Source organism: Hyla sarda, chromosome 6 (assembly GCF_029499605.1).
Source record: "Hyla sarda isolate aHylSar1 chromosome 6, aHylSar1.hap1, whole genome shotgun sequence".
NCBI lineage: Eukaryota > Metazoa > Chordata > Amphibia > Anura > Hylidae > Hyla > Hyla sarda.
In genome coordinates, this window is record NC_079194.1 from 49,080,567 (window position 1) to 49,096,107 (window position 15,541).

Genomic DNA, 15,541 nt, shown 5'->3' on the forward strand with positions numbered 1-15,541 from the left:
CACAATGGTAGAAAAATGTGGAATAAATTGCCTGTAATAATTGGCGAACCCCAAAAAGCGTTGGATGGCACGGAGTCCGGAGGGGCGTGGCCAATCTAAGACGGCAGAGAGTTTATCTGGATCCATTTGTAGTCCCTGGCCAGAGACCAAGTATCCTAGAAAAGGAAGAGATTGGCATTCAAACAGACATTTCTCAATTTTAGCATAGAGTTGATTGTCACGAAGTCTCTGAAGAACCATACGGACATGCTGGCGGTGTTCTTCTAGATTGGCCGAAAAAATTAGGATATCATCAAGATATACAACAACACAGGAGTATAACAGATCACGAAAAATTTCATTAACAAAGTCTTGGAAGACAGCAGGGGCGTTGCACAGGCCAAAGGGCATGACCAGATACTCAAAGTGTCCATCTCTGGTGTTAAATGCTGTTTTCCACTCATCCCCCTCTCTGATGCGGATGAGGTTATAGGCGCCTCTTAAGTCCAATTTAGTAAAGATGTGGGCACCTTGGAGGCGATCAAAGAGTTCAGAGATGAGGGGTAAGGGGTAGCGGTTCTTAACCGTGATTTTATTAAGTCCGCGGTAGTCAATGCAAGGACGTAGAGAGCCATCTTTTTTGGACACAAAGAAAAATCCGGCTCCGGCAGGAGAGGAGGATTTACGGATAAAGCCCTTTTTTAGATTCTCCTGGACGTATTCAGACATGGCAAGAGTCTCTGGGACAGAGAGAGGATAAATTCTGCCCCGGGGTGGAGTAGTGCCCGGGAGGAGGTCGATAGGACAATCATAAGGCCTGTGAGGAGGTAGAGTCTCCGCTTGTTTTTTGCAGAAAACATCCGCGAAGTCCATATAGGCCTTAGGGAGACCGGTTACTGGAGGAAGCACAGAGTTACGGCAAGGGTTACTGGGAACCGGTTTTAGACAGTCCTTGGAACAAGAGGGCCCCCAACTCTTGATCTCCCCAGTGGACCAATCCAGGGTTGGGGAATGAAGTTGAAGCCAGGGAAGTCCAAGGAGAATCTCCGAGGTGCAATTGGGGAGGACCAAAAGTTCAATCCTCTCGTGATGAGATCCGATGCTCATTAGAAGGGGCTCCGTGCGGAAACGTATGGAACAGTCCAATCTTTCATTGTTTATACAATTGATGTAAAGGGGTCTGGTGAGACTGGTCACTGGGATGTTGAACCTGTTGACGAGAGAGGCCAAAATAAAATTTCCTGCAGATCCAGAGTCCAAGAAGGCCACAGAAGAGAAGGAGAAGGCAGAGGCAGACATCCGCACAGGCACAGTAAGACGTGGAGAAGCAGAGTGGACATCAAGGATTGTCTCACCTTTGTGCGGAGTCAGGGTACGTCTTTCCAGGCGGGGAGGGCGGATAGGACAATCCCTCAGGAAGTGTTCGGTACTAGCACAGTACAGGCAGAGGTTCTCCATGCGGCGTCGTGTCCTCTCTTGAGATGTCAGGCGAGACCGGTCGACCTGCATAGCCTCCACGGCGGGAGGCACAGGAACAGATTGCAGGGAACCAGAGGAGAGAGGAGCCGAGGAGAAGAAACGCCTCGTGCGAACAGAGTCCATATCTTGGCGGAGCTCCTGACGCCTTTCGGAAAAACGCATGTCAATGCGAGTGGCTAGGTGAATAAGTTCATGAAGATTAGCAGGCATTTCTCGTGCGGCCAGAACATCTTTAATGTTGCTGGATAGGCCTTTTTTAAAGGTCGCGCAGAGGGCCTCATTGTTCCAGGATAATTCAGAAGCAAGAGTACGGAATTGTACGGCATACTCGCCAACGGAAGAATTACCCTGGACCAGGTTCAACAGGGCAGTCTCAGCAGAAGAGGCTCGGGCAGGTTCCTCAAAGACACTTCGAATTTCCGAGAAGAAGGAGTGTACAGAGGCAGTGACGGGGTCATTGCGGTCCCAGAGCGGTGTGGCCCAAGCCAGGGCTTTTCCAGACAGCAGGCTGACTACGAAAGCCACCTTAGACCTTTCAGTGGGGAACTGGTCCGACATCATCTCCAAGTGTAATGAACATTGGGAAAGGAAGCCACGGCAAAACTTAGAGTCCCCATCAAATTTATCCGGCAAGGATAGTCGTAGTCCAGAAGCGGCCACTCGCTGCGGAGGAGGTACAGGAGCTGGCGGAGGAGATGGTTGCTGGAGCTGTGGTAGTAACTGTTGTAGCATAACAGTCAGTTGAGACAGCTGTTGGCCTTGTTGCGCAATCTGTTGTGACTGCTGGGCGACCACCGTGGTGAGGTCAGCGACAACTGGCAGAGGAACTTCAGCGGGATCCATGGCCGGATCTACTGTCACGATGCCGGCTGGCAGGTAGTGGATCCTCTGTGCCAGAGAGGGATTGGCGTGGACCGTGCTAGAGGATCGGTTCTAAGTCACTACTGGTTTTCACCAGAGCCCGCCGCAAAGCGGGATGGTCTTGCTGCGGCGGTAGTGACCAGGTCGTATCCCCTAGCAACGGCTCAACCTCTCTGGCTGCTGAAGATAGGCGCGGTACAAGGGAGTAGACAGAAGCAAGGTCGGACGTAGCAGAAGGTCGGGGCAGGCAGCAAGGATCGTAGTCAGGGGCAACGGCAGGAGGTCTGGAACACAGGCTAGGAACACACAAGGAAACGCTTTCACTGGCACTAAGGCAACAAGATCCGGCGAGGGAGTGAAGGGGAAGTGAGGTGATATAGGGAAGTGCACAGGTGTAAACACTAATTGGAACCACTGCGCCAATCAGCGGCGCAGTGGCCCTTTAAATCGCAAAGACCCGGCGCGCGCGCGCCCTAGGGAGCGGGGCCGCGCGCGCCGGGACAGAACTGACGGAGAGCGAGTCAGGTACGGGAGCCGGGGTGCGCATCGCGAGCGGGCGCTACCCGCATCGCGAATCGCATCCCGGCCAGAGGCGGTATCGCAGCGCCCCGGGTCCGTGGAACCGACCGGAGCGCTGCAGTGAGAGGAGTGTAGCGAGCGCTCCGGGGAGGAGCGGGGACCCGGAGCGCTCGGCGTAACAGTTAGGAAATGTTGTACAGCATGAAGTCCCTGTTCATGTTGGATGTTTGTATAGAGAGATTCCACATCCAAACTAGCTATAAGAGTACCTGGAGGGAATGTGATCTCCTGTAATTTCTTCACAGTATCCTTGGTATCCTTAATAAAGGACGGAAGAGAGGAAACAAAAGGGGTCAAGAACTAATCTACATAGTGACTGATATTTTGTGTAATATTGTCACACCCTGAAACAATGGGTCTGCCAGGGATAGGGGAACTCCGTTTGTGCACCTTGGGAAGGGCGTAGAAAGTGGCTATTGTTGGCGATGGATTAAAGAGATATTTAAATTCTTCTTCTGTTATCAATTGGTCTATTCTTGCCTCTTGTAAAAATGTACGTAAATTCTGGTTAAACTCCTGAAGTGGGTTATGGTCAAGTTTACGATAAGTATCTTTATCATTCAACAGTCTCATCACCATAGTCTTATAATAACTTTTATCCATCAGGACGATGTTTCCTCCTTTATCAGAGGGTTTGCAAACAATCTCATTATTTTGTTGTATTTCATCAAGTGCTCGGATTTCTTCCGTAGATAAGTTAGATGGAATATGGGGAGTCCTTGACCTTAGGGAACTGATCTCGTGTGTAACCATCTTAACAAAAGTATCAATATTAGAGTATTGTGACAAGGATGGTGTGAAACTTGACTTGGGTTTAAGATTAGAGAAGGGAGCTTCAACTGAGACAATTCCTGTCTCACTTTCTTCTTCTAGCTGTTCTAGCATAGTAACAACTTGCTGATCTTGTTGTCTGTTCACAGCAGGATTGGTAGCAAGGTTTTTGTGAAATTTGTGTAGGGCAAGCTTCCTGCCAAATAAATTTATATCTTTAGTCCAAGTAAAAATATTACAAGGTGGTGTAGGGGTGAATGATAACTCCTTTTGTAATACGGACAAATGATGTTCATTCAGAACATCATTTGTCCGTATTACAAAAGGGGTTATCATTCACCCCTACACCACCTTGTAATATTTTTACTTGGACTAAAGATATAAATTTATTTGGCAGGAAGCTTGCCCTACACAAATTTCACAAAAACCTTGCTACCAATCCTGCTGTGAACAGACAACAAGATCAGCAAGTTGTTACTATGCTAGAACAGCTAGAAGAAGAAAGTGAGACAGGAATTGTCTCAGTTGAAGCTCCCTTCTCTAATCTTAAACCCAAGTCAAGTTTCACACCATCCTTGTCACAATACTCTAATATTGATACTTTTGTTAAGATGGTTACACACGAGATCAGTTCCCTAAGGTCAAGGACTCCCCATATTCCATCTAACTTATCTACGGAAGAAATCCGAGCACTTGATGAAATACAACAAAATAATGAGATTGTTTGCAAACCCTCTGATAAAGGAGGAAACATCGTCCTGATGGATAAAAGTTATTATAAGACTATGGTGATGAGACTGTTGAATGATAAAGATACTTATCGTAAACTTGACCATAACCCACTTCAGGAGTTTAACCAGAATTTACGTACATTTTTACAAGAGGCAAGAATAGACCAATTGATAACAGAAGAAGAATTTAAATATCTCTTTAATCCATCGCCAACAATAGCCACTTTCTACGCCCTTCCCAAGGTGCACAAACGGAGTTCCCCTATCCCTGGCAGACCCATTGTTTCAGGGTGTGACAATATTACACAAAATATCAGTCACTATGTAGATCAGTTCTTGACCCCTTTTGTTTCCTCTCTTCCGTCCTTTATTAAGGATACCAAGGATACTGTGAAGAAATTACAGGAGATCACATTCCCTCCAGGTACTCTTATAGCTAGTTTGGATGTGGAATCTCTCTATACAAACATCCAACATGAACAGGGACTTCATGCTGTACAACATTTCCTAACTACTAAAGGTCTTCAGTACACAGCACACAACAAATTTGTTTTGACCTTATTACGTTTTCTACTTACTCACAATTTTTTCCTTTTTGATAGGCACTTTTATTTTCAGTTGAAGGGCACTGCTATGGGCACTCCTTGTGCACCGAATTATTCTAATTTATTCTTAGGGTGGTGGGAAGACACTCACGTTTTCTCTGACACTTTTCAAGAATTTAATTCTCACATTTTATTTTGGGGTCGTTATATAGATGATATATAGATTTTTTGGGACAGCACTACACAATTATTTCAATCCTTCGTTCAAGCACTTAACACTAATCATATTAATATGCACTTTACTTCTGAAATTCACGATAAATTTCTTCATTTTCTTCACCTCACTATCACTATTGATTCACTTGGTCACATTCACACTTCTATATATCGTAAACCTACGTCAACCAATAGTTTTCTTAATTGGAAGAGTTATCATCCCGTACCATTGAAGAAAGGTATCCCAATCAGTCAATATCTACGAGCCAAAAGGAATTGTTCTGATCCTCTTAAATTTCAAGAAGAATGTGATCTCCTGTATAGACGCTTCACCAATAGAGGTTATCCCAAGAAAGTCCTTCACAAGGCCTTCGCCAGAGCCAGGGCTACTCCAAGATCTGAATTATTACGTGATCACAAATTGGCTAAAGACAATAGTGGCCAAAAGATCATTAGGTGTATCGGAACTTTTGATCAACACAATCAAAAAATCATGAATATACTTAGGAAATATTGGTCTATATTACAGGTGGACAATGACCTTAGGGAGGTGATCTCTACTCACCCCTCTATAACCTATCGTAGAGGACCCAATATTCAAAATCAAATAGTTAGGAGTTTTTATGCAGAGGAGTCTGCATCCAGTTGGTTGAAATCATCAATCAAAGGATCACATCCATGTGGACGGTGCAATTTTTGCAAATTTATGCCACGTACAAAAGAATTCTCTAATCCGATTGATAATCGGAAATATCAAATTAGGGACTTCATCACCTGTCAAACGACGGGGGTAGTGTACCTAGCCACATGCAATTGTCCTAAAATCTATGTAGGAAAGACAGTCCAACAATTGCGTAGGCGTATTTCAAAACATATGAGTACTATTAACACCTATCAAGATACGCCAATTGCTAGGCATATGAGGACTGTACACAATGATGCTCCCTTTGAATTACGTTTCTGTGGCATTACCCAGTGTAAACTGGGTCCGAGACGTGGCAATCTTAACACCAGACTGCTTCAAGAAGAAGCCCGATGGATTTGGAGATTAAAATCCCAAAGCCCAAACGGACTGAATGAAGGCTTCACCTATGCAGCCTTCTTGTAGGACAGGAATCACTTATTACAATTGTTACTATATAGAAGAGCCGTTATAAGCCTTTATTAATCATACTTATGATTAACTTCCGTTGATGATATGAATTAATTATGACTATATCTATGCAGAACAGATGAGTATTTGCTCCCCCCTCTATTACTATCGATTACACTATTTCAGCGGTATTATGAATAATACTTCCTTGTCTTGATGTTATACCTACGTTGCTAGGTTGGTCGCCCTATATTGCCAGATAGTAACTTATTTAGTGTTCTCGAATTAGTTTAGTACTTGCTACGCAGTCGTTGTTCACATGAGTGGTTATATTGTGTATTACAGCTCTATCACAACAGCCATGTGTGAATCATATGCAAAAAAATCGGCTAAGTGCCGGCGCATATGTCTGTCGCGCAGCTTCCTAGCAGTGGCTGTATATGACTAAGTATTCGCGCACGTTCTTCTGCGCATCCGTACTGCGCATGCGTTCATATCGGAGGTTCGGGAAGCTATCAGTTAGCGCAGGACCGATGGCGCACATACGTGTACAGCTTCCGGCACCAATGAGGAGTTCAGAAGCTTGATTGGTCTCAGCTGGTTGGTCAAGGATGCTGTCAATCAAACGAATATAGCAAGATGCATCCTGGTCAAAATTTCATTGGCCAGGAAGCGGTCAATCATTAGTCTGCATGTGATTGTAACCAATGAGATGTCATGTTAATACAGGAAGTGACATGTTCTAATGACGTTAGAGACAGGAGGTTATTTAAACCCCTGAAAGGCTTGTTTGCACGCCATTTGCCTCTTAGCCCTTGATAAAGCCACAGCCTGTGGCGAAACGTCGGGCGGGCGGGCAATGTGTTAGATTTTTAATTGTCTCACACTATAGACTGTGGACTGCAGCCACAGTCTATTCTTTCAATTCACTTCTATAGCATGCAGTGTCATGCCAATCAATGCACTATGGATCAATATGTGTGAGGTTATTTTAATCTTGGCTCATTAAACGTTAAGTTTTATATTGGGTGGGAAATTTAGGGTCTTAGTGACCGCTTAGCGGTCAAATGTTAATAATATTTGTTTTTTCCTCCTCTCCTTTTTTAAATCCATAACTCTTATTTTTTTTGCCTAAAGACCCATATGAGGGTTTGTTTTTTGCGAGGCCAATTGTACTTTGTACTAACCTCTTTCATTTTACCATAAGATATACCATGAGACCATAAAATTAATATTTGCGGGCAGAAATTTATAAGAAAACTGCAACTCTGCAACTTTTGGGGGGTTTGGTTTTTATGCAGTGCACTTTATGGTAAAAATGATACATTATGTTTATTATGTAGGTCAATGCGATTAAAACCAATTTATACTTTGTATTAACAATATTTCATATGCATAAAATTGTCTTTTTCTGACCCCTATAACTTTTTTATTTTTCCATATTCAGGGCTGTATTAAGGCATTTTCTGTGTCGTGATCTGTAGTTTTTATCGATACCAGTTTTGTTTTTGATGGGACTTTTTGATCGCTTTTAATATTCTTTTTATGAGATATGATGTGATTAAAAATCTATATTTTTGGTGTTTGATATTTTTTACGTAACACCATTTACTGTGCAGGATCATAAACATTATATTTTAATAGTTTAGACATTTAAGCACACGGGGATACCAAATATGTTAACTTTTTTTTTGTAAAATGGGAAAATAAGGGTAATAAATTTTTTTTATTAGGGGAGGGGGTTTTATATAGTTTTAGGAACTTATTTAGATTTTTTTTTTTTTTACACATTTTAAGTCCCCATAGGGCATTTGCTGTATAATGCTATGTCTATGGCATAGCATTATCCAGTATGATTGGTGATCCACTGATATAGCATGGTTAAACCAGGACACATCATTGAATGGGCGATCGGGCGGCAGTAGGCAGGTAAGGGGACCCTCTTTTGCTATTTTAGCTCACAGAACCCCCGCAACATGATAGTTGGAGTTCCCCTCTGAGCTACCGGAGATTTTTAGTTTCACTTTAGATGCCGGGATCGCCGCTGCCTGTCATTGACAGTCAGTGTCCGGCTACCGATAGTAGCCAACACATACTGTTCTGAAGCGAGCACAGCTCCTGTGCTCGCTTCAAAGCCACTTAAGGACTTAGGGCGTAAAGGTATGCCCTTCGTCCTTAAGTACCAGTACGCAAGGGAATACCTGTACGCCCTTCGTCCTTAACAGGTTAAGATAAACCATGATGATAATTTTCCCTTTGCTTCTGATACTTTACCTTTACAGTCTATACCATTAGCAGAAGCTCTAAATCCAATTCCACATTTCAGAACACAATTATATGAACCAATGGTGTTTCTGCACTCTTCATTTTTCCGACAAACAGCATCTTCCAATGTGCACTCATCAATGTCTGCAAATAAAGGTATTGAGATAAACTCATGGTAATAAACAGTATAACTCCATTTACTTTCAATGAGCATTGTCAGATTAAAAAACTTTTAATATGTTGTACATCCTGCCAAAACATTAACCTTTCTAATAAACTTCATTAAAAAAAATGTCTCCTTTTTTATAATAATCATGGCTTATAAAAAAGACCACTAGGTGTCCCTACACTATCCAGAACATAATACTGTCTGGTTGCAGCATCATCTTTGTCAAAGTCAAGGAAGTGAGGGTGGGACTAGCACTCCTCTGTGCTCACTCCTGTCCTATCAGACTGCAGCATGAAAACCGGAAGGAGGGGGTTACAGAGCAGCCTGCAGTGATTGGATAAAGAGATCAAGCACAACACAGCAGACACAGGGAGGGAGTGAATGCATAGTGAGTGAGGGCGGGCTCAGTGCTTGCTTCAGATGAACCCCTTCCTGAGCAGTGGATGTCAGAATGAGTGAGCAGCAGAACAGAGGGATGTGGGAGCCAAAAACAAAAAAACATATGTAAAGCATCTGCATGACCTAGTAAATAATATATACAAGTATTTATTTTCTGTGATACGACAGGTACGCTTTAAGTGTCATCTAGCAGTGACACTGGAACACAGGAAATTCCGACATTTTACATTAAATAAAATATATTATAACAATATGTACTCCATCTATATTATATAATTATATAACCTACACTCTTCCTCTGAAATGTTAAACCAATAGAAATGGTAACAAAAAACCACCTATGGTACTACTCCTACAATTGTCACCATGAATTAAACACCAATAATACAAAATTCATGAAAAATAGTATAAACTTTATTAAATAATTAGTTACAAACTCAAGGACAGACAAACCCACCCCTAAAAAACATATACCCCAGAAAAGCACTAGTGACCTGGTCCTGGTAATCAAGATGGTAAATATAAGGAACAATGCATAAGTTATGTTGGTTCACTCAGATTATCAATACGGTAGTGTGTATCTCAGTACAAAGTCGCCGCTAATACAAAAAAGATTATTATCCATAAAACACTACCTGTAATAGGCATGTTCCCACAGGCTATCCAGGGACACAGTGCACCCTCAACGGACGTCGTTTCGTGGGTCTCCCCACTTCGTCAGGAGGACCTCCTGTCTGTCCTTGAGTTTGTTACTAATTATTTAATAAAGTTTATACTATTTTTCATGAATTTTGTATTATTGGTGTTTAATTCATGGTGACAATTGTAGGAGTAGTATATTATATAATTGCTGAACAATCATAATCGGAAATACATTGATATGACAGAACATCTTACCATGGCATGACTTCCCATCAGCCGAGCTCATCAGGCCTTTCGGACATGAACAGTAATAACTTCCCATAATATTATGGCATGCATGTGAGCATGGGCTGTGGACGGCGCATTCATCATCATCTGAAAGAATTCAATAAATCTGAGTTACACGGCCTAAAAAGTTATTCATGGAAAGCCTTACAGGGCAGAAGTAACTGGCACACACCAGAGAAAGGTTGTAAAATGTCATCTAGAACCTGCTAAAGCTGCACTTTAATGTTCCCTGTCCCTCCATGCCAAACATTAAGACACAGCTGGGATATTCAAAGGAGTTATGCGGTGAAAACCTTTTTTTTTTAAGCAATGTACCCCTGCTTTGTAATAAAATAAGCTTATACATACATACCTCCCTTGCTCTTCCCCGGTTTTGGTATCGGGTGGTCCCATCTGCGACCACTAACACTTCCCTTCAGGCAGCTGCAGACCATAGTTCACAGTGCCGCTCCACCAATCCCTGACTGAAGCGGGACACTGCTGCGGCCTGTGATTGGTGAAGCGGCCTGTGATTGATGGAGCGGCACTGCGCTGTGAAGTGTCAGCACCTGATACCGGAGAACAGCAAAGAGCGAGGGAGGTATGGATAAGCTTTTTATTTACTTTAATTTTTTTATTACCAAGAAAATGTTAAATTTGTTAGATCTGTTCCATAATTGTTATTATGTAAAGAGCTGCAGTTGGCAGAAGAAAAGGCGATCCTCCTGACGCTCACCTGGTTTTTATAAAGAAACCGATACGGACAGGGAAAATAATAAAATAAAATCCTTTATTTAGCGCTGTGGACTACGCATTTCGAGGGGTGGGACCCCCTCTTCGTCAGGTCCTCTCATTGAGAGGACCTGACGAAGAGGGGGGCCCACCCCTTGAAACACGTAGTCCACAGCGCCAAATAAAGGATTTTATTTTATTATTTTCCCTGTCCGTATCGGTTTCTTTATAAAAACCAGGTGAGTGTCAGGAGGATCGCCTTTTCTTCTGCCAACTGCAGCTCTTTACCTGAGACTTCTCCGACAGCCCCGAATTACACCAGTGACAGGAACGATCCAGGTTGCACCCCGACCTTACACCCAGGAATTGGGTGTAAGCTACAATAGATATTGTGCTCTTAGCATAACATCCTAAGGTGAGCACCTTTCCTCCTTATGCTAGTGGTAACCTCTGCTCCACCAGAGTAACAGCACATGATTTGCGCATTTGTCTGCTTCGGTTTTTCATATATTGCAAGTTTCCCATAATTGTTATTGAGATTCCAGGAATGTTCCAAACAAAAGGCCCAGTAGTTGGCACAATCGCGCCAACTACCCGGCCTTTTGTTTGGAACATTCCTGGAATCTCTGTGACATTCGGCTGGAGTTCATCCCTGCCGGTACCGGGAGGCAGCACCACATCCATTATACCTTTATGTTGTGTCTATATGTGTCATTTTTTGGGCAATATTGCCCTATGAGGAGCTCTGCCTGCTTTTTCTAGCAATTTAGTATAAATGTTATTGGGCACACTAAAGATTCCCGAAAACTGACTCCTGCACTAAGACTCAATACAAAACTTAAGAGCAATCTACACAGACATTTTCCTCGGCTTCCGATGTGTCATCTGCACGTTCTGCCAATTTTAAAGCTTTTTTTTACTAACTCGATGTAGAAGAAAGAAACATGTGCTTGTCCTTATATCTTAATTTAGTTTTGTATCCTATCTCGAATATATACAGGGCATTTAGAAAGTTTTCAGACCCTTTTGCTTTTTTTTGTTTTTTTGTTTTTTATGTTTCATGTTGTGCTTAAATACAAAAAATCAAGTTTCCCCATCATTCTGCACTCAATTCCCCATAATGACAACAGTGAGAACGGGATTTTAGAAACCTTTGTTCATTTAACCCCTTAAAGGGGTACTCCCATGGAAATTTTATTATTTTTTTTTAAATCAACTGGTGCCAGAAAGTTAAACAGATTTGTAAATTAATTCTATAAAAAAATCTTTATCCTTCCAATACTTTTTAGGGGCTGTATACTACAGAGGAAATGCTTTTCTTTTTGGATTTCTCTTCTGTCACGACCACAGTGCTCTCTGCTGACCTCTGCTGTCCATTTTAGGAACTGTCCAGAGCAGGAGAAAATCCCCATAGCAAACATATGCTGCTCTGGACAGTTCCTAAAATGGACAGCAGAGGTCAGCAGAGAGCACTGTGGTCGTGATAGAAGAAAATTCCAAAAGGAAAAGAATTTCCTCGGTGGTATACAGCCCCTAAAAAGTACTGAAAGGATTAAGATTTTTTTAATAGAAGTAATTTACAAATATGTTTAACTTTCTGACACCAGTTTTCCGGGAGTACCCCTTTAAGGACTCAGGGTTTTTCCGTTTTTGCACTTTCGTTTTTTCCTCCTTACATTTAAAAAATCATAATTCTTTCAATTTTGCACCTAAAAATCCATATGATGGCTTATTTTTTGTGCCACCAATTCTACTTTGCAGTGACATCAGTCATTTTACCCAAAAATCTACGGCGAAACGGTAAAAAAATCATTGTGTGACAAAACTGAAGAAAAAAAACTATTTGTAACTTTTTGGAGGCTTCCGTTTCTACGCAGTACATTTTTCAGTAAAAATGACACCTTCTTATTATTCTGTAGGTCCATACAATTAAAATGATCCCCTACTTATAGAGGTTTGATTTTGTCGTACTTCTGGAAAAAATCATAACTACATACAGGAAAATGTATACACTTAAAATTATCATCTTCTGACCCCTATAACTTTTTTATTTTTCCACGTACGAGGCGGTATGAAGGCTCATTTTTTGCGGTACCATATTTGTATTGATCGGACTTTTTGATTGCTTTTCATTCATTTTTTCATGATATAAGTGACCAAAAATACGCTATTTTGGACTTTGGAATTGTTTGCCGCATACGCTAACAATATATTAACAATTAACAATATATTTTTATAATTCGGATATTTCTGCACGTGGCAATGCTACATATGTTTATTTTTACTTACACCGTTTTTTTTTTAAATAGTAAAAGGGGGGTGATTCAAACTTTTATTAAGGAAGGGGTTAAACTTTTTTTTCCCACTTTTTTTTTCAATGTTATAGCTCCCATAGGGACCTATAACACTGCACACACTGATCTTTTACATCAATCTTTATCCCATAGGATAACATTGATCAATGATTCTGCCGCTTGACTCATGCCTGGATCTCAGACACTGAGCAGTCATTCGGCGATCGGCAACGGAGGCGGCAGGTAATTACCCTCCTTGTGTCTGCCAGCTGTTCGGGATGCCGCGATTTCGCTTCAGCGGTCCCGAAGAGCCCACCGAGCTAAACGGCAGTACTTTACTTTGACTTTGGACATGGCAATCAACTTTGAACGCCGCATCTAAAGGGTTAATAGTGCTCGGCACAGCGATCAGTGCTGCACGCTATTAGCCACTGGTCCCAGTCGTTGTTAGAGGCCGGGCCTGAACCACCATGACGCGGGGCCACGCCATGGCCCCGCTTTATAGAAAGGGAGCGGACTCAGGGTGTACAGGTACGCCCTGCGTCCTTAAGGGGTTAATTAAAAGGAAAAACTAAAATATCGCAGTGACAAAAGTATTCAGACCCTTTACTCAGGACTTAGTTGAAGCCCTTTTGGAATGATTCTAGCCGCCAGTCTTCTTGAGGATAAGGCCACAAGGATTTGGGGATTTTCTGCCATTCTTCTCTTCAGATCCTCTCAAGCTCTGTCAGGTTGGATGGGGACCATCAGTGGAAGCCATTTTCAGGTCTCTCCAGAGATGTTTCATTGGGTTCAGGCTCTGGTTGGGCCACTAAAGGACATTCACAGAGTTGTCCCTAAGTTGCTCCTGTGTTGTCCTCGGAATTTATCAAAACCTGTGTAGAGGAAAAGTGGAGCAGTTGTCCATAGCAACCAATCAGATCGCTTCTTTCCTTTTTAGAGACCTTTTTAGAGATGTAAGAAACAATCTGATTGGTTGCTATAGGCAACTGGCCAAGAGTTCCTTTGCACAGGTTTTAATAAATTTCCACAATTGTCTTAACAAAATGTGAATGAAAAAAGTTAAAAGGTCCAAATGCCTTGTATAAGGAAATGTAAAAGAAAATGGATGGATGGGGCCAGACTGGATGGGCCTGGTGTGAGACATTCTCTCTTGTTGCTTTGTCCTTGGTTTCTCTTTTTTCACTTTAGATGCTGTGCCTAGAGTTGGCCATACATATTTAACAGTAGTTGCAATAACTCTGTTTGGCTGACAGCTATCTCTCCTGACCTCCCCATACACATGAATGTTTGTCATGGCTGGGCATTCATTGGTCCTCTATAAAGAGGGGAGGGGTAAGCCATAGCCCGATAGCTCATGTTGGATATCAACTGCCTGACCCTTTTCTCACCTGATCTCATCGATCTGGGTAGAGTTGGGAGGCCGCCTCATTTGTTATTGGCCTTTTTTTTCACAGACAGAGAGTGTTCACCATGCAGGATAAGTAACATTACATTTTAAATATCTGGACATATCAGAATGTATCTGAATTAGGTTTATTTTCGTAATTTTTTTTCATATGATAAATATAAAAATTGGGGTGTTTTAAATTTTTAGCATTATTATTGCTTTTAGTCCCCTAGGGGAAATGTACAAGCAATCATGTGATTGCTTGTACGATACTCTGCAAAAGTAATGTTTTCATTATTTACCTTCACAGTAGAGTCCAGAGACATCATAATTAAATCCAGACGGACACTGATTGTCGAGATCTTCTATAAGGAAAAAAAAAAAAAAGCAGTGGTGAACAAAACTACAGGAGTAGTATGGCTGGGTCCACATGGAATAATTTAGTCAGAATTCAGACAGCATTCGATCCTCATTGTGATTAGTATTTGTATCCAAAACCAGGAGTGGAACTGACACAGAGAAACATTTTATTGGAAAAATTTGCAAAAATTGATGACCAAATACTATTATCCTGGCTCAACATATGAAAAAAACATTCCTGTGCCAAATGTGCTCATTGAGCCATCCTTTGCCCATGGGCTTACATTGTACAAAAAAGTACATGTTTAACATATACTTTTTACCGGATGGCTCTTGAATAGGGGGTTTTCCACAAAGCAAAGTTTGTAAAATCAGATTTGTACTTATGTGTGTGAAGGAGGACAAATGTGCTGTTTTTATGGAAACTTACCTATATCTCTGTACTTCTTCCCCATGGATCTGACCACTTTCTGGTTTACTCTGTGACCCTGCGGTTGGCAGGCAACAGTGCACACACTTTCCCACAATCCCCTTTGCTTGTATACACAGCAGAGACTAATGAGCAATATGCCGTAGAACTGAGCAAGTGTGACCGCCTTAGTGGATGCCCTAGGACGGTCATAACCAAGGGCAACAGGGGCACTGGAATGCTGTTCTCCTCACCTGTCAGGTCCTGTGGCTGTTGTGTGAGGCCCCGTGGACCTGACAAGGATAGGGGATATGATATCTGACTGCGGGGGTCCCGCCGCTGGGGACTCCCGCAATCTTG

The 15,541-nt window shown here is 42.2% G+C and overlaps 1 protein-coding gene across 3 annotated transcripts in view; it reads right to left on the bottom strand.

The window, feature by feature from the left end:
• The window catches only part of HMCN1 (hemicentin 1), a 443,635-nt gene that overhangs the window by 22,428 nt on the left and 405,666 nt on the right, over positions 1 to 15,541 (bottom strand). For all 3 annotated transcript variants that reach the window (XM_056523646.1, XM_056523647.1, XM_056523648.1), the window contains 3 exons: positions 14,715 to 14,777; positions 9,985 to 10,104; positions 8,529 to 8,663 (listed from right to left, as the gene is read on the bottom strand). In XM_056523646.1, the coding sequence (XP_056379621.1) occupies positions 8,529 to 8,663; positions 9,985 to 10,104; positions 14,715 to 14,777 (318 nt within the window). The remainder of the gene's footprint in view (positions 1 to 8,528; positions 8,664 to 9,984; positions 10,105 to 14,714; positions 14,778 to 15,541) is intronic.